Raw genomic sequence first — 27,742 nt, 5'->3', positions numbered from 1 at the left:
CCCAAACAACATATATATATATATATATATATATATATATATATATATATATATATATATATATATTTGCTGAGGCTCTGAATAAAACAAAATCTACCCAAGCAACAGGGACTTGCAAAGCAGAAACGCAAGCAACCTCCACCCCCCCAAAACAATCCAAATGACCCACAGCCCACAAATTCAATGTGCCATTCAACCACAGCCCATAATGCATAACAACGTATCCATCACTCTAGTCATAGATGACTCTACAGTCAGTTCCTGTCAGGTGCCTGGATCCGCCAAATAACGCATGCACTCAGGTCACTCCACAACAAATGCAAATATGACTCTGTCATTGTCCATGCTGGTGTGAATGACCTGAGACGTACCACCTTGGACTACATGAAGAGACATAGAGGAGCTGTCCGATCTTGTAGCCCAGGCAGGTATGACCATAGCCCTGAGAACCATCCTGCCATCACGCAGAATGATACCACAGTACAAGGACAAAATGACAGACTTCAACAACTAAGCTTCCAGTGTCAGTCTAAGGGGATGCAGTATCTGTCTGCCTGGGATGACAAGACTGACAAACCACGATGCTTTGCCAGAGATGGACTGGCACCTGTCGCACTTGGGATTCCAGATATTGGCTAAGGCTCTTGCCACCCCTATAGTGCCTTTTAAGGCAAGATTCAAATGACTAATTCACCATTGTAACAGGCAAAAGCAAGCAAAGTCTAAGGGTAATGCTACTTAATGCTGTAAGTCTAACCCTCAAAATGCAGTCACTCGAGGCACTCCTTAAAATGGAGAACATCGAAATCTGTGCAGACAGAGACCTGGTTCAAGGCTCCAGAGAGCACCCCTGCATTACCAGGCTATAATTCATACCACGCCTTTCGGTCACCTAACCTGGACTGAAACACTTAAGGCGGAGGTGTGTCCATATTCATTAAGGATATCCACACCTCCAGCCTAGTTGCTCAGCATAATGTATCTGAGATTATCCAAATGCAACCAACTCTGGTAAAGACCGCAATCCAAATTGTACCTTGCTACAGATCCCCCACCATGCCCCAGGATTCCCACTCCTCATTTCTTGTTACTCTGGAAAATATTACAGTACAAAAGCAAAAAAGTGCCAGTGGAGGAAATAAAGCTCAGTCCTTCCTTTTAACTCAAATTTAATATCAGAAAGCACGACAAGTCAAACCATAAAACACGAACTCCAGGCACATAAACGCTATGTCTACACACTTGCGTTTTCGTTTGTAACACTTCGTCAGATGCGAATGAATACTCACTTAACAATACAACTCATTTTATATACAAATGTTAATTGAATAATTTATTTTATTAAACTTTAATTAATGGCCATTAAAAATCTTCCTACACAAACCTAGACTATCTTTTACTAAAGGAACCTAGCCATTCAACCATTATGTTGCTAAAAAAACTTCTATTTTGATAGCTTAAATAACTTTAATAAAATAGATAAAATTCAATATTTTTCATCAACTTCTATTACCATTAAAACCTATTTAATTTAATTTAAAATACCAGAGTTAAAAAACACTTGATTTAAACTATGCATTTATTATATTACATTCTATCACCCTCTAGTGTTCAAAAGAAATATTTTATTCTACAAGAATGCACATTTTAAACTTATAATTGTTTGGAGCTAATATCTATCTTTCTTGAGTGTAAAACATATTAAAAAATACAAATATTCACCAGTATATCACATTACATTATGAACAATGTCACCAACTATATATAGGGCTTAATTTTTCATTTAAAGTTTAGCAGCCCTCATTTTTAACACTGGGGCCAAGGACACTGTATTGTTCAAGCCAGGCGGGTTGTATGACTCTAGCTGTAGTTGCCATAACAACTCCTTATACTCAATAGTGTCCTCCCAAGGCCCCCCCCCCTCACATCTTTATTTACAACTTCTAAAACAAAAAAGTGAAAAGCTGCCTCCACACATTTAGTTTTATGCCTGTAAAGGGCATTATTAATGCAGTTAGTTTTTATGTCATAATTATGCTCATAAATTCGATTTTTCAATCTCCTTTCGGATTTGCCGACATAAAATGCATCACATTTTTCACACATGCTTAAATATACTATACCACTCGTTTGACAGTTTGCAAAGTGGCTACTTTTAATCAATGTGTCCCTACTACTGACATGTACTGTGTCTTTAGCACAAATAAAAGGGCATTGGGAGCAACTTCCACATTTAAATGTGCCTATTCTCCCTTTCTTCATTCTGTCACCCTTTCCTTTAACCTCAAAATAATTCTTAAGATTTTTGCCTTTCCTATATGTACATTTTAATGGGTATTTAAACAAACAATCCAAATCCGAAATTTCACCAAATTTTTGCCATTCTTTTTCTAATAAATTTCTAATAATATTTGCCTGTCCACTAAAATCAAGTACAAAGTTGTTGTGGCCCTCAAATTGTTCATTTTTGCTAACACCCTTCCATCCTTCATCTTTACCTATAATAGGCTGGTATTTATCAACCCTTCCCTTAACCACCTCATCCTCAATTTCCTTAGACTGTCAGGGTAGCCTCTATCTAGAAACATTTTGTGTAATCTTCCACATTCCTCTTCAAAATCATTTGTTCTAGAGGTCATTCTGCTACCCCTGACATATTGTCCCTTAATTATACCCTTCTTATGGTGGTGAGGGTGGGCACTATCATATGCAAGAAAGGAATTAGAATAACTGTCCTTTCTAAATACCTTTGAAAAAAACTTACCCTCTCCCTTACCAACAAAAATGTCCAAATACTTTAAACATTCTTTGCTCTGAGTGAAGGTAAAAGAGAGAAAACTAGTAGTGATAGATACATAATCCAAAAAAGATGCAAATTCGGCTTCGGACCCAACCCATAAAAGACAAATATCATCTAGATAACGTTTATACATCTTCCAACAAGCCTTAAACTGGGAATTTAAAATATACTTCTGTTCCCATGCTGCCAAGATAATATTAGCATAAATGGGTGCACACCGTGCACCCATAGCAACTCCCTTAATCTGTTTAAAAAACTCTCCTTCGTAATGCAAATAACTGTTGTTCAGTAAAAGATCCATTAAAGTCAAAATCAAACAAAATTCATTATGTGAAAATTTTCCATAGTTAATCAAGGCCTCCTCAAACCACTCCATACCCTCCTTATAAGGGATGGACGAAAAAAGGTCAACTATATCCATTGTTATAAAAGTTATATTTTCATCAAATATTACAGTACAACCTAACACCCTAATAATGGGCGATTTCAACTACCCCACCATTAACTGGGAAAACTACTTATGTACCAACTCTTGTGCTCAACGTTTTCTGGAATTCATAAATTCCAATGATTTGGATCAACTTATCTACACGCCCACCAGAGGCAGCAATATCCTAGACCTGGTCATTACCAAAATGGGCAACCGGTGTTCCATACCAGAGGTCAATTCCTCATTGGTCAGATCTGACCACATGACAAACACCCCAGACATCCACATCCCACCCCCCATCCCCATTAGGGAAACCTCCATAAAAATTTTCTCCAAAGCCAACTTCACGCTTCTTAAGACAGAAGTGGCAAACTTCACGACAACCATGCTGACGGACAATAGAGGTATGACTGCTGAATCCTATACAATTGTACTTTATAAGCACTTACACAATTGCATGAATCGTGCCATCGCTAACAGAACAAAGATGCTATCCTCCAAAAAAGGGAAGCCAATCTGGTGGTCCCCTTCCATAAACAAATTCTTCAACAGAAAAAAGAAACTGTTGCAAAAAAGAGTAAAATCCCATGATTGCAGGAACTCCATGGTCAGCATCAGTAAGAAGCTGAGATCCCTCATAAAATCCTCCAAAGCCAGTTACGAAAACAAAATTGCTGCTGATTATAAAGACAACCACCAAGCACTCTATAGCTATGTCAAGAATCTCAATGGCAACACTCAGATCTGCTCTGAGTTACAGCACAATGGCACTAAATCTACAAAACCAAATGATATTGCCAACATCTTGGCAGATAGGTTCAGTGCTAACTTTACCCCTCTCTCATCCCCTAAAGGGTCCATCTCCTTCCTGTAATCACGGCTGCACAGGTAAAAAAAAAAAAAAACTCTCCAAAGCCAAGAACCCAGCATCCATGGGACCTGACAACATCCCAGGCTGCGTTCTACATGAACTACAGAACGAACTGGCACCTCACCTAAGTACCATGTTCAATTATAGCCTCACCTCTGACTTTGTGCCCACTGAATGGCGCACAGCAACGGCTATCCCACTCCACAAAGGGGGAGCCACCACAGACCCCGGGAACTACTGCCTCATTAGCCTGACAAGCCTGGTCTGTATGGCCATGGAACCTATCATCATGGAACTTATAAATAATGACATTGGTAATCTCCAAACTCTGGACCCTACTGAGTTCGGGTTTGTAAAATGCAGATTATGTCTCCTAAACCTGATAGACTTCTTTGAAGCGGTCACCAAAGCTGTAGATGAGGGTAAGGTGGTTCACACAGCCTATCTAGATCTCGCCAAGGCTTTTGACACCACCTCCCACTCTGGAATTATAGATAAACTCACTAAACTAGGTATAAATCCCTATGTCACAAGATGGCTTGCCAACTGGCTCAGTGACAGAACCCACACTGTGAAAGCAGCAGACTCTAAATCCAACCTCAGACCAGTGACAAGTGGAGTACCCCAGGATTCAGCCCTAGGTCCTCTCCTGTTTGGTATCTACTTCTCTGAAGTACAAGCCAATACAGAAGGTCTTTGGCTAACAAAGACTGCAGATGATTGCAAACTAGGAGCCATAATCAAAACTCCTAACGATGTGGACATCCTACAAAAGGGCCTCACTGAGACAGATGCCTGATGTCAAAGCCATGGCCTCAAGCTCAATGCCAAAAAGTGCATTTTCACCCCTTTTGGTAAAACCTCTGTACCCATGAGCTACCACACAGGCGGTAGTCTACTTAACACCAAAAGTGCGATAAGAGACCTTGGGACAGAGGTGGACAGTAGTGTCTCCTTTGATGATCACATCGCCACAGTAGTCAGGAAATCCTTCTACATGGCACACCACATCACAAAAGGTTTCTCATCCAGGAAAAAAAGGTCAATGTTCCCCTCTACTCATCACGCATTAGACCCATTATAGAGTACAACGCCTCTTTTGGTATGTACCTCACAAGACATCTACAACAACTGGAAAGGCCACAGAAATACCTCACAAAGAGGATTACCGGCTTCAAACAGATGCCCTACGCAGACCGTCTCAAAAAACAACAGCTTTACTTTGTCGCATATTGCCTACTCAGACGCGATCTCTGCCTAACATACAAAGCTATGTCAAACCCAGAACTGTTGGACATGCTCCACTTAAAGGAATCCCAATCCCTCCGAGCTACACGCTCTAGGGACCTAAACCTTGTCATCATAATAAACAGAACATGCTGGAGGGATAGATTCCTGTCCCAGAGACTTCCCATACTCTGAAATAAACTACCTATCTATATCAAACAAAACTCATTAGCACTCAAGAAAAATCTTGATGATTGGCTGGGACATAGGAAATTCTCCCAGAGGATCACTTCTGTGGCTATGCTTGACAGGGGCACAGGAAAATAATTTTCTTGGGTGGCAAAAGCCAGGGTACCGTTTGGCTAGGCTTATATAGACCCTAGGGCCAAAAGCCTAGTACCTACCTATGAACCAACCTATACACACACACATATACACACATATATATGTGTGTGTGTGTGTGTGTGTGTGTGTGTGTGTGTGTGTGTGTGTGTGTGTGTGTGTGTGTGTGTATACACTGTTTCACTTTACAATCCCGAAATAATGAAATATCGAAATTCAGTACCCCGGAACTGTAAAGCCAAAAACTGAAAAACCTGAAACCCCAAAAGCAAGAAATTCAAATTCATGACTATCCACATACACACTCCACACACAAACAAGCACACATACACCTTCCTCCCTACACTACAAACCAACAAAACAAACACAACCGCTAACCCCACATCCCCTACTTACATATACTAACTTCGAGTTCGCACTAAAAACACAAACGCACAAAAACAACCACTACACACTTTACACACCCCTTTCACAAACACACATCACACAAGTACAAACACCACCATTCACAAAACTTACATACTCACAATCTTACCTACCTACCCCAAACCCACATCTCAAAACTCCAAACACACTTACACACACTAAAATCCCTACCCAAAACCCCTAGTAAAACATCACTTACTGAATTTCCATCTACATCCACACCGCAGATTCGACATTTCCGCATTCGTGATTTCCACACACGGTATTCTGCACTTTCGCGCAAGTGCAGTTTCAACACTTATGTCTCAAGCTACTGAAGTTCGATATTTCAGTAGCTCGAGATTCTGAAGTGAAAGCGTGTACACACACATACACAAACACACATACTCTACAAGAAAAACCCAGCCATGCAAGAGTTTTTGCTATGTGATACTGTCAACCTCCTGTGAACGAGGTCCATGAGATATACACACATGAACTCCTTAGACATCAAATGTTTCAGCTACATGGCTTCTTAATGTCTGTGACTCTCTTACTTGTAACTCTTTATGGTTACATTCAGGCCAATAAAGCCCAACTCCACTAGCTGTGGGGACATGCATGTTTCAACCTTTTTACTAACCTCATCAAGAATGTCAGGAATATCCCACGCAAAAGAAAACAATGCATCCACCATTACCTCCCTTTTGTCCTGTGGCAGTGATTACAAAACTGGAAGGACCACATTCTCCCAAGGGACAAACTGGACAGTCTATGCTGCCTAAAGGCATGGCCTCTGAAACCTAGAGATCAGTGGAGTAACAGCTGCCAAGATCAGAATATCTGTGCCGTGTTCTCATTCATGGGATATAAAATATAGTGGGATAAGGATGCCATTTGTCTCTGGTTCAAAGTTACAGCATTACTTCATTAAAAAGGAATACAACCTCTTTCCCCCCCTGCCGATGTAGATGCCACCAGATGGGCTGGTTGTTTTAACACATTAGAATGATTCCTGGAAGCAGCTCTTTCTCAGTGTTAGGCCTTTAGGGCAACAAGTACAACTCTGAACTGGCTGATGTGCAATGGGTTCCCCAACCCATAAGCAACACATCAGTCACTGAGACATGCAACACAAGCAGATGAGTGGAAATATTCCAAAACTCCTGGGCCTGGCGATAAACCTTAAACAGAAGGTCTAAGAGTGTTCAGTGATTTTGAAGCCAGCAGTATCTCACAGTCTACTGTAGCACCTGTGTCTTCAAGTATGCAAATTACATCATGAAGACAGTGTACATCATCATACCTATAAAGAACACAACAAATCTGAACCTTGCTTTTTATTCTTATCCAAGAAAACAGTGGTAAGACATCCTGAGCCCTCACCAGCAGCAGAAGAAACAAGACATAAGGACTGAGTACCATGAGTTCTCTTGAGGTTCAGAATGGGACAGAGCTCATCTTAACCTTTGAGACCAAAACCTACTAGATGTAAAACCAGACATACTCAGCCACGGTTACAGCCTTTACAGCCCCTTTAGCAGTAGAACCTATGCCTGCTTAAAGACGACCACTAACCCTGACTGACAGGCCAGCAAAAATTCTGCTGGGTGGGGGCTTGTGAACTCTAGCAAGTGTCTTAAGTTGGCCATATCTGGAACCCACTGGTCCTTTATGACAGTTCAAAAAGTTGGGTCAGACTTGCACTGCATCACTGTAAGGACTGCTGCTGGCCCACTGGGGATGTTGAAAAGTGGGAAAACTTGCCTGCCACAGAAGCAAAAGACAGTGTCTTACTTATAGACCTTCTCCAGACGCCAAAGCCTCATCTTCCTATTTTCCAGTTAGGAGACAGAGCCAAAAGTGGGAGAGGAGGATTACACAGGCCTCTACAGAACACCCAGGATCCTGTTCCAGAACTTCTTAAAGGAAACCATTCTCAGACACATCATTCCTACACAGGCACACACTGGTAACTACGGCCTCAGACAAGGTGTTAGTGCAAGCAAAGTTACAGAGACAAATGGAATTTCAACATAGAAGGCATGAACATAATCTCATGAAAATCCTCTGAGTGAGTCCAGGAGCTCTTCCAGCTAATCTAGCACTTTCCTAACCAAATGCATCTAAAAACTGGGACAAGTGATAAATGTCTCTAATCTATTAACTCAAATGCCATACTCACAATCCACAGCAAGTTTTACAAAGGTTTTTGCAGGCGGAAGCTCTCTGCACCCTCAACATGAAGGAAACGTCCCTACAACTGCCAGACTATAGATATAATGCCTTCAAGGTCATGCAAACTCAGAGAAAGCATATTTACAAATGCAGCCTGTCTATATGACTGTCTGACACCCAAAACACACACACATGCTCAGCTATGAACAAATGAGCCATGGACAGCTAAATATCAATCAAGTACAAGATAACCATAATGAATAGCTGACAGCCCCAAGCCCCAATATGTCACACCTGTGCATTGCTCTGGAGACCCTGTCTAGTGGAAACATGGTAAAACGCTGTGACCTCTAGAACTTGTGTTTGACTGAAGAGATCATGTAAGAATCAACAACTACAAGCTAGGACAGGTGATATGCCCACACTCTAATGTAGTGGCAGATTGGACACTAATCTTGCTGGAGAGTAGCTGCAGCAAAATCTGGGTGCCTCCAGACTACTAAAATGAAATCACTAATAACAGACTGTAGGGCAGGGAAAACTCAAGGCTCCTCAAGCTTCCCTTTAAACACTAACTGCTTTTTTTTTTATATATTTTTTTTGGGGGGGGGGGATATTAAGTTGTCAGTCCAGACTAGTCATCACTTTAATGGCTACTCCAGAGAAAGTCAGCCAAAGGGTAAGCAAACTAATTGGGGGTGGCCTCATTATTCTAGTCTAATATAAACAGTGACCTTAAAATCCTTTAATTTCCCAAAAACTCTAGGAGTGAGGAAATAGAAGGACCCTATGCTGCCTATGGATGGCCTGGACACATACAAAACCAAACATACGACAGACCGGTGTTAAGTAACAGGTAATGGAGAGCTGCTACCAAATCAAATGTCACCTAAAGGCAGCAAGCATGCATTTGAGTTGGCAAGGACTTCCGATTTAAATCCATAATGATGTCATCCCCCAAATTCATATTAAGCTCCCAACTATCAACAAACAGCTGCTAAACTTGTGAACCCTGTGAAATAAGTACCACTGTAGGATAAAGGGTAGTCCCACTCGGACTAGGCCTATGAAAGCCTGAAGACTGGACCCAAGAAAAAGGGCTCTCAGACAAAACCACCAGTAAGTGAAGAGATGACATTAAAGACTACTTGTCGAGATTAGGCTAGTTGACCAAGAGGTCCAGCTGACGTGAAGATGGAATGGTGCCAAGAATCCTACAAGCTCTCACTGTATAAAGCAAAGGTACAACTCAGTCATGGTCCTCAACCTTTATACCATTTTAGGCTTGAGCATTACTTTATGGCAAGCTCCGAGGTTTTTTTTTTTTTGATTTTTTTTTTTGGGGCGGGGGGGGCAACAGCTGAATACCAGACTTTTAGCAAAGAGGTTCAGACCTGGAACTGACCTCCAAGTGTTTTTTCTTCTGGCTACATGCAAACATGGCCTGGAAACTGTAAGCAGGACTCTTTCTTACTAGTCTTCACATGACACACTTGAATCTTTCAACTGATGCCATCTTTTCTCTACCTACAATGGAAAGAAAAAGGGTTCACTTCTGCTATATGTGGCAAACCTTAAGGCTGCTCTTCCCAATGAAAGCACAGGCAATACCAGTCTGTTGTCCTGACTGGTAATTAGAAAGTCAACTATTATGACACTGAAGCATAAGAACTAAGGACTTTAGACAGATGACAGCAAGAATAACTATCTAAACTTTGTCAGCAGCAAAGAAAATGTCAGGGAGGCAGAAGTACTAAATCAGCCAGGCACACACATGACATAAAAGGTAGAATTTGTCCAAACGTACCGAACTCTTAATGATCAAGAAGTATTACCCAAACAAAGACAAATCAAGCAGGGTCTGTATGGTCAGATGAAACCGTCTGTACTCACAGTACAAAGACATGGGATACTGAATGGCCTTCACTGTGCAGTGGATACAGGTACTCTGACAAAGATTTCCATGTGTATGTATTCAAATAGTATGTGTGCAAATAAATGGTAACATCTAATGAAATGCAAGGAAACAGTAAAAGAAACACATATGCATACCCAGTTTTGTGGCACAAAAGATTAAAACCTTGACTATGACAGAGATGGCCAGAGTTAGTTTAGTGACTCATGAAATGGAAGGGCTGGGTGTTGGAGAATGACAGCAAGCGGCTGATGTTGTCCTTCAACTCCTGGGTACAGGAACTGGTGGTTGTGATTCACTGATTGCTACCATGCAGGTGGAGGCCTGCAGACAGCAAAATTGGTTGTAGAATGAGGATGTGAGCATGGTCTGGTCAGACAGGTGATGACAGACGTCCTGAAATGTATGCTCGCGTGTGCGTATGTACAGGCATGCACACACTGGGGAAGGGCAAAGCTTCGCCTTCTGCAGTGATGGGAATGCTCACTTTGGAGCCAGGGAACAAGATTAAGGCCATAACCAGAAAAGGCCTAGATGTCTGTCAGAAGGATGACTGTGCGATCATCACTCACATCTAAGGAAATAAATGGTATGGGAAGAGTGCTAGCTCTGAAAGTAATGAACAGACCAATAGATCACAGGAAGCTTATGGCTGATAGGCAGCAGGAAACCCCAAAAAATTTGTTTCATCTTTAATACATCTTTCTTAAGGTAGCTATATGCATTTATAAATGCCACTGCATAAAACAATCCATTTTTCTCCAAAGCCTAGTTAAATAATGCAATTTCCACGTTCACAAAATAGTTTCCTTTAGTTGACTATACAGCATACTCACGCATGTGAAAGAGCACTTTCCTTACACTCTCTGATGTCATTAATACGTTTGTTGTACCTGCGAATAATACAAAACATAATTGAACATATAAGAAATTTGACAAAAAAGTCAAGCGACTCACAACTTTAAATCAAGCAACTCACAACTTTAAGTGGCGGGTCTTTACATTACTTTACATACAACTATTCACAAAAAATAAGATAGAAAATGTACACGACAACTTGCTGGACTTCAGACTTTGTTATACAAAGCCTAATCATGACATTTGGCATTAAAGACTCAATGTAGCTCAAAGCAAGTCAAGTTTAACTGCTGGCTGAGTGTTCCATGATACGAAAATATGAACATCCTAGTACAAAAGTAAACGAAAGCATTAAGGCAAAGATGACAAATGCTTTTTTCCCCCAATACATTCCTAAGCAACAAGCTTAGTTACTAATAAATGTCACAAGACTTTAAATAGCCCACAAATTCTGCTGTGATTGTTCATTCATTGTATAATATTCACTTTATTCACTTCAGGTGTGCAGTGGAGTTGCAACTTATTTCAGCAACTTAGAAGAAAATACATTATCATATTTGGATCTGTGGTTCATCCAGACAAGATGCCGGTTAACAGATATAAATTAGAATAATACCAGTGAGTGTGTGTGTGTGTGTGTGTGTGTGTGTGTGTGTGTGTGTGTGTGTGTGTGTGTGTGTGTGTGTGTGTGTGTGTGTGTGTGTGCGTGTGTGTATGGGTCTACTTCTGTTTGTCAAAAACACACTTTCCCGACAAACAGAAGATCAAACCCACTTAAGTGAAAGTGCACTACATCGACAGTGCACTTTTGCAAAAGCAGATTCACCGAAGCACATTAGAGTGGGGATAAGGAAATATACCCTTTTCCCCACTTTAGTGCGATCTCGGTGTTAGTATATTTAAGTAAGGGGGTGTAAGAGTCACAGCCCCCCACATAGGGATTGCAGGGGGGCTTACTTGTTTAAAGTAGTCCCCCCCCCCCCGATTCAATGAATCATTTTTTGCTGAAGTGCACTTTTGATGTAGTGCACTTTCACTTAAGTGGGTTTTTTACTTTGTTTGAGATTTTGAAATTTTGATCAAGAAAAGTAGACCCATATATATATATATATATATATATATATGTGTGTGTGTGTGTGTGTATGTGTGTCTATATATATATATATATATATATATATATATATATTTATATACACACACACACACACACACACACTCACACACATATATATACACACATACATACGTATGGAGATATATATATATATATATGTATGTACGTATGTATGTAGATATATATATATATATCTATAGAGAGAGAGAGAGAGAGAGAGAGAGAGAGGTAACATTTCCTCCGAATGCAAACCGGTCTGCACCAAGACTGTGTTAATGTTACTGCACCTCTGTTCAACTCCAAGTACAAAGAAAAAGTTGAGTTACACAGTAAAATCTGGAAACGAAGGTAAGTATGTAAATAGAGCCTGTAAGTGAATTTCAGTGTAAAGCACAATAATGAAAATAACTTCCCTGCGAAAGTTACAATAGAATAGAGAACAATGAGAGAAATGGGTGATATAATAAGGGTGTCCTAATGAACTGCTGAATGGAAATTAGGCAGAGTATAAATATACAAGATCCAACTAGCCTGAAGAAAATGGTACTAATGAGGTAGGAGAAATAGAAGTAAAACAGGTAGCCATTTAGGTTCCTTGAGAATTAGACAGTGATTGCCTTGCTAGCTTCATCAGTACAGCAACAGATTCTGTTCAATGCTGTCTGAGGCTTTTGATGGTTGTATCCAGACATAGAACCCAGGAGTGGAAGGTGTATTGCACAGCATGGAAAAAACTCCTTCACTACATGGCAGCCTTGCTCCTTTGGTTAAAAGATGCTTACTTGCTGACAAAAGCTAATAATATTTGAAACTTTGTCTACCATTTAATGCACGTAAGAAGAAGGGAGGGACAAACCTTGACAAAAACAATTCCTTCTTGAGAGAACAAAGGTTTTTGAGTATATATCTATCAGACCCAGAAATGCTCCAATCTCCATTTACAACTCAGTCAATTTTGCAAAGAGCACTGACTTTGTTGCATTAGATTAACTGCAAACCACACATGTGCAAGGGCAGTGTAAAGATGAACACAAGTCTTGATTAGTAATATGCCAGTGGAGGCAAAACTATCCAGCCATCATCCATCTATCCTCAACCCCTTCTTCCATTCTGCATATGGGGTCGGGGTGTCACTTTAGCAGTGACAATCATCTCGAGCCAAAGTTTACACCAACTGGGGTGGCTAGCCTTGCCACAGTAGTTCATTCTCACTCGCACACAAGCTCTCACCTATGGCCAACTTAGCTTGTCCAATCCACATACTGCATGTCAATGGAATGTGGGAGGAAACCAGACAGAATCAGATCTCTTTCCCAGGGATACAATGGAGTTGATACAAAAAAGTACAAACTAGAGGTCTGAGGGCTGATGCTTAAAAAGTAACTAACTAAAGTAATGCATGCTTCTAACATTAAGTTACTTTGAAATACCTCAGTTGCAGAAAGCGAGCAAGATATTTTAGACAGATCAGGATGAGACCACACACAGCAAGTTCACTTAAGCATGGGAGAGATGAAAGGAAAACTCTCTGCTTTGTTCGAAGTCCACTACTCAAAGCAAGTAGGTGTCAAGTGAAAAACAGTGAGATGTGTGTGTCACAAACTACTCTAAAATCATCCTGATGACAAGGAAGGAGAAGGTGGTGCTCAATATTGTAAGACTGGAAATGAGAAGCAGCAGCTTTTCTCAATACTTCATACAATATGTTGCACCTACCTCATACAATATTGATATTTTCAAACCAAAACTGTTTTATTAACTTTGACTATTGTAAGTGTGATTTCTGCCTGACAGTGCTAAACTTTCTATTCTATAAATGTTGTGCTTACTTGTGAAATAAGCTTCTGCTAAGTCAATTTTCTTTCCATCTCACTCGCAAGCTATCCCTTCTAAAGTAACTGCTATTTTACCTAATAACTCTCGAAATTTTACTCTCTACCTATTCCTTAAATTCTCTTCTTTTTAACAGATAAGTGCCAGTGTCTCACTTTTGTATCACTACCCTGCATCCTTACCTTAGTTTTTATCGATGCATGACCTTAAGCAATTTTATAAATACAACAGCTTTCAATTAAAAAAGTACAGTTTTGTACCTACCATAAATGTAGATGTCCGATAGGTATGCATCTGCAGTCATAAAATATGGGTTGTCCTGCCTCAGGCAGCCCTTCGGTCGGCTGGATTCCAAAGTCTGGGTCTGGCCTCGGCTGATCTCGCACTTTCCCCGACGTCAGAGCGTCTGGGGTATAAAAGCATCAGCCGACGCCATTTTCCTCAGTTTTTCTTGCCCCAGATGCCAGGTGCCCTCTAGGAAGGCTAAATTTGGATAAATGCTCAAAAGGTTCCAAACATTTGCAAATTATATACATGAATAAACAAACAAATACACCATAATAGATTCCCCCAGCTAGCTAAAAGAGGCACCCTAGGAATACCACAGAGGGGAAGGAGGGAGGGTAATCCTGACTGCAGATGCATACCTATCGGACATCTACATTTATGGTAGGTACAAAACTGTACTATGTCCTTCAAGGATGCATCTGCAGTCATAACATATGGGTAGAATACCATAGCCAATCTGGGGGAGGAGGTACTAAGAGAAGGATGGTGTAAGTTAAGATCCCCTGCAAGACTGCAGTTGCAAACCCTGCTCTGGATCTAGAGTATAAAGGTAAATTGTAATGCTTGGCAAATGTATGCACGGAGCTCCAAGTAGCAGCTTCTAAAATGTCCTTGGTAGTCACCCCCCGTAGGAAAGCTGTAGTGGTGGCCGTGGCCCTTGTGGAGTGAGGCCTGATATTTTCAGGAACGGTCTTTCCATGAAAGGAGTAGCAAAAGCGAATGCAATTTCCTATCCATTTTGAAATTGCCTGTTTGGAAATTGCTCTTCCTTGCACCCCAGTTGCATATGCTACAAAAAGTTGGTCAGTTTTTCTGCTAGTTTTTGTTCTGTCCGAATAGTAGCGTAGTTGTCTGTGTATATCCAGGGTGTGCAAAAGTTTTTCCCCTTTATTCTGTGGATTAGGGAAGAACGTGGGCAAGTAAATAGCTTGGTTCAAGGATACCCTAGATACCACCTTTGGCATGAAAGTAGGATTGGTTCTTAGTGACACTCTATCCTGGTGAAAAATAAGAAAAGGCTGCACTGCCATTAACGCTTGTAACTCAGATACTCTTCTTGCTGAAGTGATTGCCAGAAGGAATGCAGTTTTCCAAGATAGAAAAGTACAGTTTTGTACCTACCATAAATGTAGATGTTCGAGGATCCCCATTGCTGCAGTCCTTACTATTGGGTATAGTCCGCGTCCAGTCGGCCCGAATACCAGAGTATAAGGCTGACGTCGGTCAGGGCGCATTAGACTGACGTCAGTACGTCAGGGTACTAATGCGCATGACCGACGTCATATCCTCAGTCTTTTCTTGCCCCAGATGTCAGAAGACCCTAAAAAGACAAGGCCCAAAATACCTGCACCAAAAATATGTACAATATATACAAGAATATATACAAAAATATAAGCATGTAACCTCACCTACACAACCACCCCAAACACAGAGGGGAAGGAGGGAGGGTAAATTGGACTGCAGCAATGGGGATCCTCGAACATCTACATTTATGGTAGGTACAAAACTGTACTATGTTCTTCGTTCCCCATTGCTGCAGTCCTTACTATTGGGTAGAATCCCAAAGCAGAGGTAAGGGAGGCTGGCAAATCATAAAGAAGCAGGAGCTGACAACATGCCTTGCAAAACAGCTGTGGCAAAACCAGCCCTAGACTTAGAGTAGATAGGAAGGTGATAATGCTTAGAGAAAGTATGCACTGAACTCCAAGTAGCTGCTTCCAAAATATCCTTAGTTGCCACCCCTTAGAAATGCTGTTGAAGTGGCAGTAGCCCTAGTGGAATGAGGCCTAATCCCAGCTGGAATCTCCTTGCCATGATGGGAATAACAAAATGCAATGCAAAAGCCAATCCACCTAGAAATAGTTTGTTTTGACACAGGCTTGCCCTGTGAACTCAAAGCAAAAGAAACAAACAACTGCTGAGACTGCCTGAAATCCTTAGTCCTGCTTAAATAATAACGCAATTGCCTGTGTACATCTAAAGTGTGCAAAATCTTTTCCCCTTTATTTTGGGGGTCTGCATAAAAGTAGGCAAATGAATAGTTTGGTTTAAAGCCACACTAGAAACCACCTTAGGCATAAAGGAAGGATTAGTACGTAATGATACCCTATCCTTATGGAAAATCAAAAAGGGCTCTACTGCCATAAGGGCCTGCAACTCAGACACCCTTCTTGCAGAAGTAATAGCCAACAGAAAAGCAGTCTTCCAGGATAAGTATTTCAATTCAGCAGTAGCCGCAGGCTCAAAAGGTTGTAGAGTAAGTTTTTCCAACACAAAATTGAGATCCCAAGCAGGAGTAGGAGCTCTACGTGGGGGTCTTATATTCTTTGCCCCTCTAAGAAACTGCTTGAACAAAGGGTGCGAAAACAATGGTGGGTCACAATCATAGTGAGCTGAAATTGCTGCAGCATGAATCTTAATGGAAGAGAAGGACAAACCTTTGTCCAATAACTCAGTAAGATATTGAAGAGCCACACTCAAATTAGGCTCAGTAACCTGCAAATTCTTTGCTGTACTCCAAAATAAAAATCTCTTCCATTTTTCTGTACACTTTCCTTGTACTAGGTCGTCTAGCTTCCATAATCACATTTAAAACTTGTTGAGGAAGTTGAGACCTGCTGTGTTTCAACACAGAATATGCCAGGCTGTTAGATGAAGAGAGTGAAGCTTGACATTGAGCAGATGACCATCCTTCTGAGATAACAGATGAGGAATCAGAGGTAAAGGCCATGGAGGCTTCCTTACCAGACTCGTAGTAGTGGGTACCAGTGTTGCCGAGGCCAATCTGGAGCTATCAAAATCATCCTTGGCCTGTCTTGTCTGACCTTTAATAGTACCTTTGGAAGAAGAGGCAGAGGAGGAAAGGCATACACATGAAGGTTTGTCCAACTGAAAGACAGAGCATCCACTTTCCAAGCTGTGTGATGAAACCCCTTTGTGCAATACTGTGGCAGCTGGTGGTTTAGTGGAGAAGCGAACAGATCTATGTCTGGAGTCCCGCATGACACTGTCAATTTTCGAAATACATGAAGATCCAGTTTCCACTCGTGGGGATCCATGATTTGTCTGCTTAACACATCTGCTAAGGAGTTCTGTGCTCCTGGCAGAAACCTTGCCTGAAGAGTTAGTTGCAAGCTTAGAGCAGTCTCCCATAAAATCATTGCTTGCCTGCATAGAGGATAAGAATGTGTTCCCCCTTGTTTGTTGATGTACCACATGACAGTTGTGTTGTCTGTTAGAATCAACACCTGCCCTGGAAGAAGTAACTCCTTGAAAGCCATTAATGCAAACTGGACTGCTAACATCTCCTTCATGTTGATATGTAGATGCTGTAGTCTGGCAGGCCACTTGTCTTGTATCCACTTTCCATTTAGATGAGCTCCCCAAGCAATGTCCGAGGCATCTGTCGTTAAAATCTGACTGGCCTCTGGCCGGGTCACAGAGAGTCCCTTGTTTAGGTGACATTCCTGAGCCCACCACAAAAATTCTTTTTGAAGGCAAGGTATTATTTGAATGACAGTGTCCAAATCCTGGCAGTGCTGTGTCCATACATTTTGAGATACCATTGTAGCTTCCTCATATGCAGTTTGGCATTGGGAAGCACCAGAATACAAGATGCCATGAACCCTAATGCTTGAAGGACTGTCCTTGCAGTCAGCACGGACTGATGAGATAGTTGATGGAAGTAAAGTGACAGACTCTTTTGTTTGTCCGGGGTTAAAAGGCCATCTGGGCTGCTGTATTCAGTCTCACACCCAGAAAGCACATGTCTTGAGAGGGTACTAGACTGGACTTTATTTCGTTCACAGAATACCCTAGGCATCTTAGCACTGCTATAACATATTCCAGATGCTGTAGGAGGTCTTCCTTTTCTTGAGCCAGAATCAGGCAGTCGTCCAAGTAAGGATAGATTTGAATTCCTTGAAGCCTGAAGTAAGCTATCACTGGAGCCAGAACCTTTGTGAATACTCTGGGCAGTAGATAAGCCAAAGGGCAATGCAGAGAACTGATAATGAGAATTTCCAGCTCGAAACCGCAGATACTTCCTGCAACTTAGTCTTATAGGCACATGAAGGTAAGCTTCCTTGAGATCTAAAGTTACCATCCAGTGATCTTTGCCCAGCAGAGGTAAAAGCTGTTGTAACGTCAACATCTTGAACTTGGGAATGTCCAGAAAAGTGTTGAGGAGATAAATCCAAAATTGGTCTCCACGTGTTCCCCTTCTTTGGTACTAGGAACAGGCGAGAATAAAATCCTAGGCCCCTTTCTGATACAGGGACTGGCTGAATGGCCCCATCCGGAGTAACTGAGAAACTTGCTTGTGAGCCTCCTTTCTTTGTGGAGGAGGAACGTCTGGCATGCCTTTGAAAGGGGCATTGTATGGAAATAAAATCTGTAACCGTGGTGAATGATATCCAACACCCATTTGTCTTGAGTAATTAAATCCCAATTTTCTTTGAAAAGAGACAGTCTTCCTCCCAAAGGAGCTGCCAGACGAGAATCTACTGGCAGCTGAAAAGACAGGTCATTGGGTCTGTTTACGAAAGGACTGACCCCTGCCCTCACCAGAAGTCTGAGCAGGTGAACTCCCTGTTCTAGGCCTAAAGAACCTTGAGCCCTGCCCCTACCACGTCTAGACCTACCCCTAGACTGGGAATCATAAGCAGGATATGTCCACCCCTTAGCAGGCCAATTTCTACTAAACTTCGGTGGCTGCACCTGCAAAAATCTTTAACAGTTTGCATAGACTTAGCTTTGTCTTCCATTTTCTTTAAAACTGCTTCCACAGGCGATCCAAACAACACATCAGACTGTAAAGGAGCATCCAAAATCCTTGTCTTAACATGCTCAGCTAAATTCTGATCCTTCAACCAGGCATGCCTGCGAAGAACAGAACTAGTAGCAGCCACCCTCGAGGAGGCCTGTACAGCATCAAAACCACATTGCAAAGAATGCTTACCCACTTGTTCAGACACATGAACCAAATCCAGCAACTCTTTACACTCAATACCTTCCGCCAAAGCATCCACCTTAGATTTTAATTGTGAAAGGAGATAATTCTGATATTTTAGCATGTGAAACTGACAATTCAACGCTCTCATGGCTAGAGTGGAAGAAGTATACACTTTCTTTCCCCACCTATCCAAAGCCCTTGCCTCTTTATCAGTGGGAACAGGATTTTTAACCACAGAGGCCTTAACACCTTTAGGCCCTTGAGAAATAGTTTCTGGGTCCGCCTTGGACTCTTAAACAAATACTTATGAGCTTCGGCACCCTATAATACCTATCAGGCTTAACAGGAGCAGGAGGCAAAGAGTCAGGGTTCAGTGAAGCCTCTGCAAAAACATCTTCCACCACATTCAACACAGGAGGAATAGCTAAGGGCCTATGCTGGGGTAAAACAAGAATTCCCTAAGCCTTTTCCTGGAATCAGAGTAATCCTGGCCTTCCCATTTAAAGTGCTCCCTCATGGAATGCAGAGTCTCTGAAAATGAGAAATCCTCAGGAGGAGAAGCTGTAGGAGTGGAATCATCCACATCAGAATCAGAATAAGTAGGATACTCCTGCAAGTCTTCTGCAGAAGACTCTGAAGCCTCTGAACACTGTTCAAAACTATCAAACTCGGTTCCACCCTAGGCCTCTTATCAGGCGGGGGCATAGAACCTCTAATCATAGTAATCAAATCTTCTGCCATTTTAAGCATATGTTTCTTAGGTACAGAACCCGAAATGCTAGGAGAAGCCCCCACTGAAGCTGAACTAGGCCTACCTCTCAAAGAAGTTTTGGCAACAGAAGGAGAGGCTCTAACTACCTTGGGAAGAGAGGGAAGAACAGTTACCTGAGAAGCCCCTCAGCCTGGCCTACCTCCTGAGAAGGCACATCCTGTAACAGTAAAGTTTCTGCCTGAGACTCCATGGAAACTCCTGGCAAAACCTCTGGCTCCACTGAGCCTTCTAAAGAACCGACGTCCGGGACTGCCGGTTCATCAACCCTAGGCTTCGCTGTTTTGTCCTTGCGCTTCTTGGAAGCGGCGCGGAGCATCCGACGGCATTTTATAATTGCAACGCTTCCCAAACACTAACCTGGCACAGTCTAACCTCCTCTTAATAGTGCGTTTGTTAAACCTAGCACAAGAGCGGCAACCAACAACGTCGTGCTCAGGCCCTAAACAAGGTATACACAAGGTATGGTAATCCCTATGAGGTATCCGTTTCCCACAAGAAATACAGTTATTCACTTTTTCTGACATCCGTTAAATACTGAGGCAAGAAAAACCAAAATGTTCCCCAACGGGTACTTAGCCAACTCTGTTTCGGTCTGAAACTCCGGTTTCGGAAATATTTCAGAACGCCAACCTGCACTCGCAAAACTGCTTCTGCATCGGACCATGCGGCAAAAAAGACTGAGGATATGACGTCGGTCATGCGCATTAGTACCCTGACGTACTGACGTCAGTCTAATGCGCCCTGACCGACGTCAGCCTTATACTCTGGTATTCGGGCCGACTGGACGCGGACTATACCCAATAGTAAGGACTGCAGCAATGGGGAACGAAGAACATCTGTAGATCCGCTGATGCTGCTGGTTCAAAAGGGTGTAGTGTCAGTTTTTCCAGCACAAAATTGAGATACCAGGCAGGTAGAGGAGGTGTTATTGGAGGTTTAACATTTTTGATTCCTCTCAGAAATTGTCTGAGGAGAGGGTGTGAGAAGATGGGTGGATCCACATTGTATTCTGCTGAAATTGCTGAAGCATGAATCTTAATGGAAGAATAAGACAGGCCATTGTGGAACAATTTTGCTAAGTATTCTAGGATATGTGCTAGGTTTGCCACTGTGACATCTGTGCCCTTTGATGTGCTCCAAATGAGAAATCTCTTCCATTTAGCTGAGTATGCCTTCCTTGTGGAAGGCCTGCAAGCCTCCAGGATAATGTCCTTCACCCTCTGAGATAAAACAGTTTGATTGGAATTTAAGGAATTTTCCAGGCAGTTAGCTGCAATGTTTTCAAGTTGGGATGCAGGGTCTTGAAATTGTTCTGCGTTAGAAGAAGAGGTCATAGGGGGAGAGGCCATGAATTTGCCTGAGACATGCTTCTCAATAGTGGGTACCAATGTTGTCTTGGCCAGTCGGGAGCTATTAGTATCACTTTTGGCTGTTCCTCCCTGATCTTCAGTAGAACCCTGTACATCAATGGGAGAGGTGGGAAGGCATATACTGTTAGGGCATTCCAGCTGAAAGAGAGAGAGTCCACCCTCCAAGCTTGTGGGTGGTATGTCCTTAAGCAGAATGTCTTCAGTTGGTGGTTGAGTGGGGAGGCGAACAGATCTATCTCCGGCATTCCCCATATCTTTGTTATGAGTTTGAAGATGTCTGGGTGCAGCATCCATTCGTGTGCATCCATGGTAGTTCTGCTTAAGCTGTCCGCTAGTGCATTTTCTTTTCCTGGCACGAATTGGGCCTGCAAATGGATATTGAGATTCAGGCATAGATCCCACAGATTCATAGCCATCCGGCATAGAGGGTAGGAATGTGTGCCTCCCTGTTTGTTTATGTACCACATGACCGTGGTGTTGTCTGTCCTTATTAACAGATGTCCTTGTTGGAGGAAGGGTTTGAATGCCTCGATTGCATGCCTCACTGCCAGCATTTCCTTTTGGTTTATGTGCATGCTTAGCTGCCCTTGAGGCCATAGGCCCTGGATGCATTTGTCCTCCATGTGTGCTCCCCATCCTCGGTCTGAGGCGTCCATGGTGATGGTCTGCCTTGTTTTTGGTTTGTTGAAAGGCAACCCTCTGTTGGACTGGCAGGCCTGAGCCCACCACAGGAATTCCTTTTGAAGGCATGGAATGATTGGTATAATGGTTTCTAAACTGTGACTGTGTTGAGACCATACACTCCTTAGGTACCACTGTAATTTCCTCATATGTAGCCCGGCTTGTGGGATTAAAATTATGCAGGATGCCATGTAACCCAGGGCCTGCAGGATTTTCCTTGCAGTAAGCTGAGTTTGTCTTGTCAGAGTCATGAAGTAATCTGGAAGTTGTTTTTGTTTTTCTTCTGTGAGAAAAGCCATCTGGGTGTTTGTGTCCAGATCTGCACCCAAAAAGGTTATCCTTTGGGATGGTACTAGTCTTGACTTTTGGATGTTGACTGTGTATCCCAAGGCCTGTTGCAGGTGTATGGCATAGGCCAAGTCCTTTAACAATTTTTTCTTGTTGTCCACTTGTATTAGGCAGTCGTCCAGGTATGGATAAATTTGAATTCCCTGTAGTCTGCAATGTGCAATTACTGATGCCAGGCATTTCGTGAATACTCTGGGCGCAGTAGATAAGCCAAAGGGCAATGCTGAGAATTGATAATGCTCTGATCCTGCAAGAAATCTGAGGTGTCTTCTGCAAATTGGTCGGATAGGGACGTGCAGGTATGCCTCCTTGAGATCTAGAGTCACCAGCCAAGACTCCTTGCCCAACATGGGAAGAAGTTGCTGTAGGGTCAGCATTTTGAATTTTGGCACAATGAGATAAGTGTTCAGTGCGGACAGGTCGAGAATAGGCCTCCATTGGTTTTCTTTTCTTGGTACAAGGAATAGTCTGGAGTAAAATCCTTGGCCTTGTTCTGAACATGGTACCTTTTCTATAGCTTTCATCTGAAGTAAATTGCTGATTTGTCTTAAAGCCTCTGCCTTCTGATTTGGTGGAAGGTTTGGCATTCCGTTTCTTTTTGGCAAAGTGTGGAAGTGAAACCTGTATCCTTTGTCTATTATTTGCTTTGTAATGCAATGCCAGTTTTTTGAGAATAAAGCTAGCTTTCCGCCCAAGGGTGCTTCCAGTTGACCCCTGGTAGGCGGAATCAGAGTCAAGTCATTGGGTCTGTCCTGTAGTAGTGGTTGTAGTTGTAGCTGTTGCACTACCCCTCTGGTTGGCAGGCTGCCACTGACGTCCTCTGTAGGAGCCCTTCGATTTACCTCTGCCTCTAGGGCGTCTGTTCCTGCCTCTCTGGCCTCAGAGTCTGGAAAGGACCAATTCTTTGTAGGCCAGTTTCTGCTGAATCTCGGTGGTTGAACTTGCAGGAAATCTTTAACTGTTTGCACAGATTTTGCTTTTTCTTAAACCTTTTTTAGAATCTCCTGTGCAGGGGAGCCAAATAAATTTTGTTTCTCCATTGGAACATCGAGGAGTTTAGCTTTGACATGGTCCGGCAAAGATTGCTCCTTCAGCCAGGCATGCCTACGAATAACTGCCCCAGTCATAGCTGATCTAAATGAAGCCTCCAGTGCATCATAGCCACATTTTAAGAAATGATTACTAACCTGTTGTGAGTTATGTACCAAATCCTGAAGGGCTTTACGGTCTAAGGGTTCAGGAGAAGAAAGTTTCTTATTCAGTTCATCTAACAAATACTCTTGGTACTGTATCATATGGAATTGACAGTTTAATGCCCTGGCAGAAAGAGTTGCAGATGTATACACCTTCTTTCCCCATCTCTCTAAAGCTCTAGACTCTCTTTCAGAGGGTAGGGGATTTTTGGCAGTAGCGGCTGTGACCCCTTTAGGGCCCTGAGAAATAGTTTCTGGGTCTGCAGCATGGGCTTTATACAGATGGAAATGAGAATCCGGGACCCTGTAATATCGGTCAGGTTTGGCAGGGGCCGGAGGAAGAGTATCAGGGGCTGTACTGACATCATTGTACACATCATCAATTACATTTAGAACTGGAGGTATAGGTAAGGGCCTATGCTGAGGCAAATGCAAAAAGGTCCTTAATCCTTTTCTAGAATCAGAGAAATCCTGACCTTGCCATTGAAAGTGCTCTCTCATGGAGTGTAAGGTCTCCCCAAAGGAAAACTCTTCAGGAGGGGAGGCCGAAGGGATAGATTCCTCTGCATCTGAATCCTCATAAGGCGAGTAAGCCCCTTCCTGGTGGTCTGACAAGTCAGATCCATCTGTGGAATCATCTGAGGAGTGTGGTTCAGAGGCGTCAGTCCTGGGCCTTTTGTCTGGAGGAGGTTGAGAGGCCCTGCCTGGGTGAGGTTGTGAACCCCTAATTAAGGAGATAAGGTCCTCAGCAAGGCTGAGGATCTGAGAACTAGAGGAAGGCCTCTGGGATGTAGATCTGGCAGTCAAAGCTTTTGAAAGTTTGGCAGCTTTAGCCCTAGAAAAAGCCTTAATGGACATAGAAGCTGGGGGCCTAGCTGCCCCATGTGCAGGGGTAGAAATGTCCAAAGGTATGGTGTCGGACAATTCCTTCACACTAGCTTCGGTAGGTAGTTCTGAAGCCGACTCAGCCGGGGCCTCTCGGGCCTCGGTGGTCGGAAGTATGGTTTCGGAAGAAGGAATCGCCGAGGACTCGGTTTCGGCTGAAACCAAGACACTTGCGGTAGGCCTAGCCGTGGTTTCAGCCGAAACCGCGGGCCACGAGTGTCGGTCCTTTTCCTTGCGGTTTTTGACCATATGCGAAGTCGGAGTCTCCGACGGCATTTTATAAGCAAAAGAGGCTCCAAAAAATTCCTCTGCAAACTCCGACCGACGTCTGAGAGTTCGTCGGTTGAAGGAGGCACAGGCTAAACAAGCCGATACGTCGTGGTCTGGGCCTAAGCAAGGAAGGCAGTAAGAATGGAAATCCTTATGAGGTATTTGTTTCCCACAAGTTAAACAATTATTTACTTTGTCTGACATCGGCTGAGGCAAGAAAGAGTCCCCAATGGGGTACTTAGCTTTTTTCGAAGTCTTCGGTAGCTGAAATCACTGGATCTGACCGACCGGCACTTACGAACAGCTTCTGCTTCGGGCACCGCGCGGCAAGAAAGACTGAGGAAAATGGCGTCGGCTGATGCTTTAATACCCCAGACGCTCTGACATCAGCCGAGACCAGACCCAGACTTTGGAATCCGGCCGACCGAAGGGCTGCCTGAGGCAGGACAACCCATATGTTATGACTGCAGATGCATCCTTGAAGGACATCACATGTTCCTGTGAAATATAATTTCTATCCAGTCTAGCCCAGCTGTTAAATCATGGACATGCAAATTCGATCATAGTTCTTGTTACCAAATTTATATCTTCCTTACCAAATGTTTTCATATATTTTTTCACAAATCTACCCTTGTTTTATTTTCTCTTCTAGTTTCTCATTGTATATCTTCATTATTGCAAATCAGGTTCCAGTCCAGAACCATAAATGCTGAAATCACATTATCTTTCCCAAAAATTCTCCTAAGCTGTATAAACAAAGTTATGTACTTACCATAACGTTAGATCCATGTTGTCTGATTTTTATCCGCTTCAAACATGCGGGTTTGTCAGATCTAACCTCAGCACTAATCTTGAAGCTTATTGGTTACAGAGCTGCAGGGAAAGAAAAAATCTTGGCAGAGGGAAGTCAAACTCAGTAATCTGAAATGACTGGTAAAAGGTATACCAGTCTAGTGAGACTACGCACAGACAGGGAATAATCATCACTCTATCATCTAGAAGCACAGGTTACAATTTAAAAGGGGGTAGAATGGAGGGAGTTTGAAGTGGACGAAAATCAGACAACATAGATCTAATTTTACGGTAAATATACAGCTTTCCTATTTAATGCAGTCTATTTTTGTCCAAATATGTGGGAAAGAATCCCAAGCTGTCAAACTGAGTACTATCAGGGAAGGACATTCTGAGTGTGGTGGAACCAAAAGGTAAATGTGATCTTGAGTGGATGTCCAGCTTATAGTGGAACACAAAGGTGTATATAGTTGTCCATGTGGATGCCACACAAATATCAATTGACCATCCTTTAATGAAAGCTGTAAAATTGGCAAGTGCTCTTGTTGAATGTGCTTCAGAATTACTTGCTAAAAGCCAATTTTTTTCTATGATATACAAATGAAATGCAATCTGAGAGCCGTGTGGAAAGTGTCATTTTAGAAACTGCTTTTCCTAATTTTGGCCTAGAGAAGGAAATGAAAAATTGATCACTCTTTGTGAAATCCTTTGTACTATGAATATAGAATCTGAGTTATCTGTGAACATCTAACAAATACAGGACATGCTTGCCCTTATTTGAGCATCTTGGAAAGAAAAAGGAAGGTGTATAGAATGATTTAAATTAGTACTGGACACCACATTAGAAGTACAGTTGTATAAAATCTTACCATGACAGTAGATGTATTCTCCTCACTGATGCAGTATTCATAACCTATGGGATCTTCTACCAAGGATAGCCATACATCTGACCAGTATAAAATCTAAGCCAACTATATTAGAAGTAGTGAATATAGTAACAAAGATAAAAAAAAGTTGAATTGAGATATTTAGAAAATGGTAGATGCAAACTATATAAGAAAAAATGGGAACTGTGGGAATAATATATACAGCGGAGGAATAATGTTTAAAAGAAGGCAGGACTTAAATGAGCTATGTTTATAGGTATGTGGTAGCTTTGTCGCCTCACAGTATGACGTTGTCCTGTTCGATTCTCAGCTAAAGCATCTTCTGTGTGGAGACATGAGTGAATGGGCGTACCTTTGTTGAAGGTTGTGCGTCAGAGCTGGCAACTCGGTACGTAAAAATCTACTGCCAATCATTAGCAGACCGGAGTTCCACTGTGGCGACCCCTAACCGGGAAAAGCCGAAAGATACAACAACTAGGCTATCAGCCTTGGGGCCTGTATAAGCCTAGCTAAAAAGGTTCTCTGACTTTCGCCACCCAAGAAAATTATTTTCCTGTGCCCTTGTCAAACAGTGCCACAGAAGTGATCCCCGCCATTAATTTTCTACTGCCCATCCAGTGTTCAAGGTTTTTCTTAAAGAGGGCCAATGAGCAGCTTTGCTTGACATGAATGGGTAGTTTGTTTCAGAGTATGGGAATGTCTGACAGAAAATGACTGGGTAGATTATAAGTGATGTAAAATGTTTCCAACTGGAAGTGTGTCAGTATGGTTTGTGATGTAAAATGCTTGCAACTAGTGTGTCATTGTGCGTCATTTTCATTTACAGTAGAGTCGATTATCCGAAATGCCTACCTGAATGTAATCTTTCAAAGTTTTCAGGAAGGAAAAATCCAAGTCTGAATATGTAAAAAAATTATATGTATTTGCTTGCGTGTGTTTTTTGAGCCTGTACTACTAAAATATACTGCACCATTTTGTATTTACAGTAAATTTGTTTTTTTTTTATTTAATGTTCACTAAAAACATTTTTAATTTTTTTTTTATCTAGTTCAATTATATGTTTGATTATTCAAACTGTCTGATTATCCAAACTGCCCTAGGTCCCAATTAGTTTGGATAATCGAGACTCTACTGTATATAAATGCATGATTGCTTCTGTCATAAGTGATGGTTTAATAAAGATGTTTCTTTGTTTAAAAAAGGAGAATAATTTATATAATGTTACTTAGGTTATATGATATATAACAATATACGTGAAGTGTTATGTTTGTTAATGTTAATTTAATACAACTTGATTACTTTTAGATAAATGTAAATTTGCTTATGTCA

At 42.1% G+C, this 27,742-nt stretch overlaps 1 protein-coding gene across 4 annotated transcripts in view; it reads right to left on the bottom strand.

Moving 5' to 3' along the window:
* Positions 1 to 27,742, bottom strand: part of NCKAP1 (NCK associated protein 1) — a gene marked incomplete in the record, with an annotated part of 2,707,503 nt that overhangs the window by 1,735,842 nt on the left and 943,919 nt on the right. For all 4 annotated transcript variants that reach the window (XM_044075245.1, XM_044075246.1, XM_044075247.1 and 1 more), the window contains 1 exon segment: positions 11,005 to 11,061. In XM_044075245.1, the coding sequence (XP_043931180.1) occupies positions 11,005 to 11,061 (57 nt within the window).

The sequence above is a fragment of the Protopterus annectens genome, chromosome 6.part0, assembly GCF_019279795.1.
Source record: "Protopterus annectens isolate FY-2018-M chromosome 6.part0, PAN1.0, whole genome shotgun sequence".
NCBI lineage: Eukaryota > Metazoa > Chordata > Ceratodontiformes > Protopteridae > Protopterus > Protopterus annectens.
The sequence above is the reverse complement of the archived record's forward strand: the minus strand, read 5'-3'. Positions and strand labels throughout refer to the sequence as shown.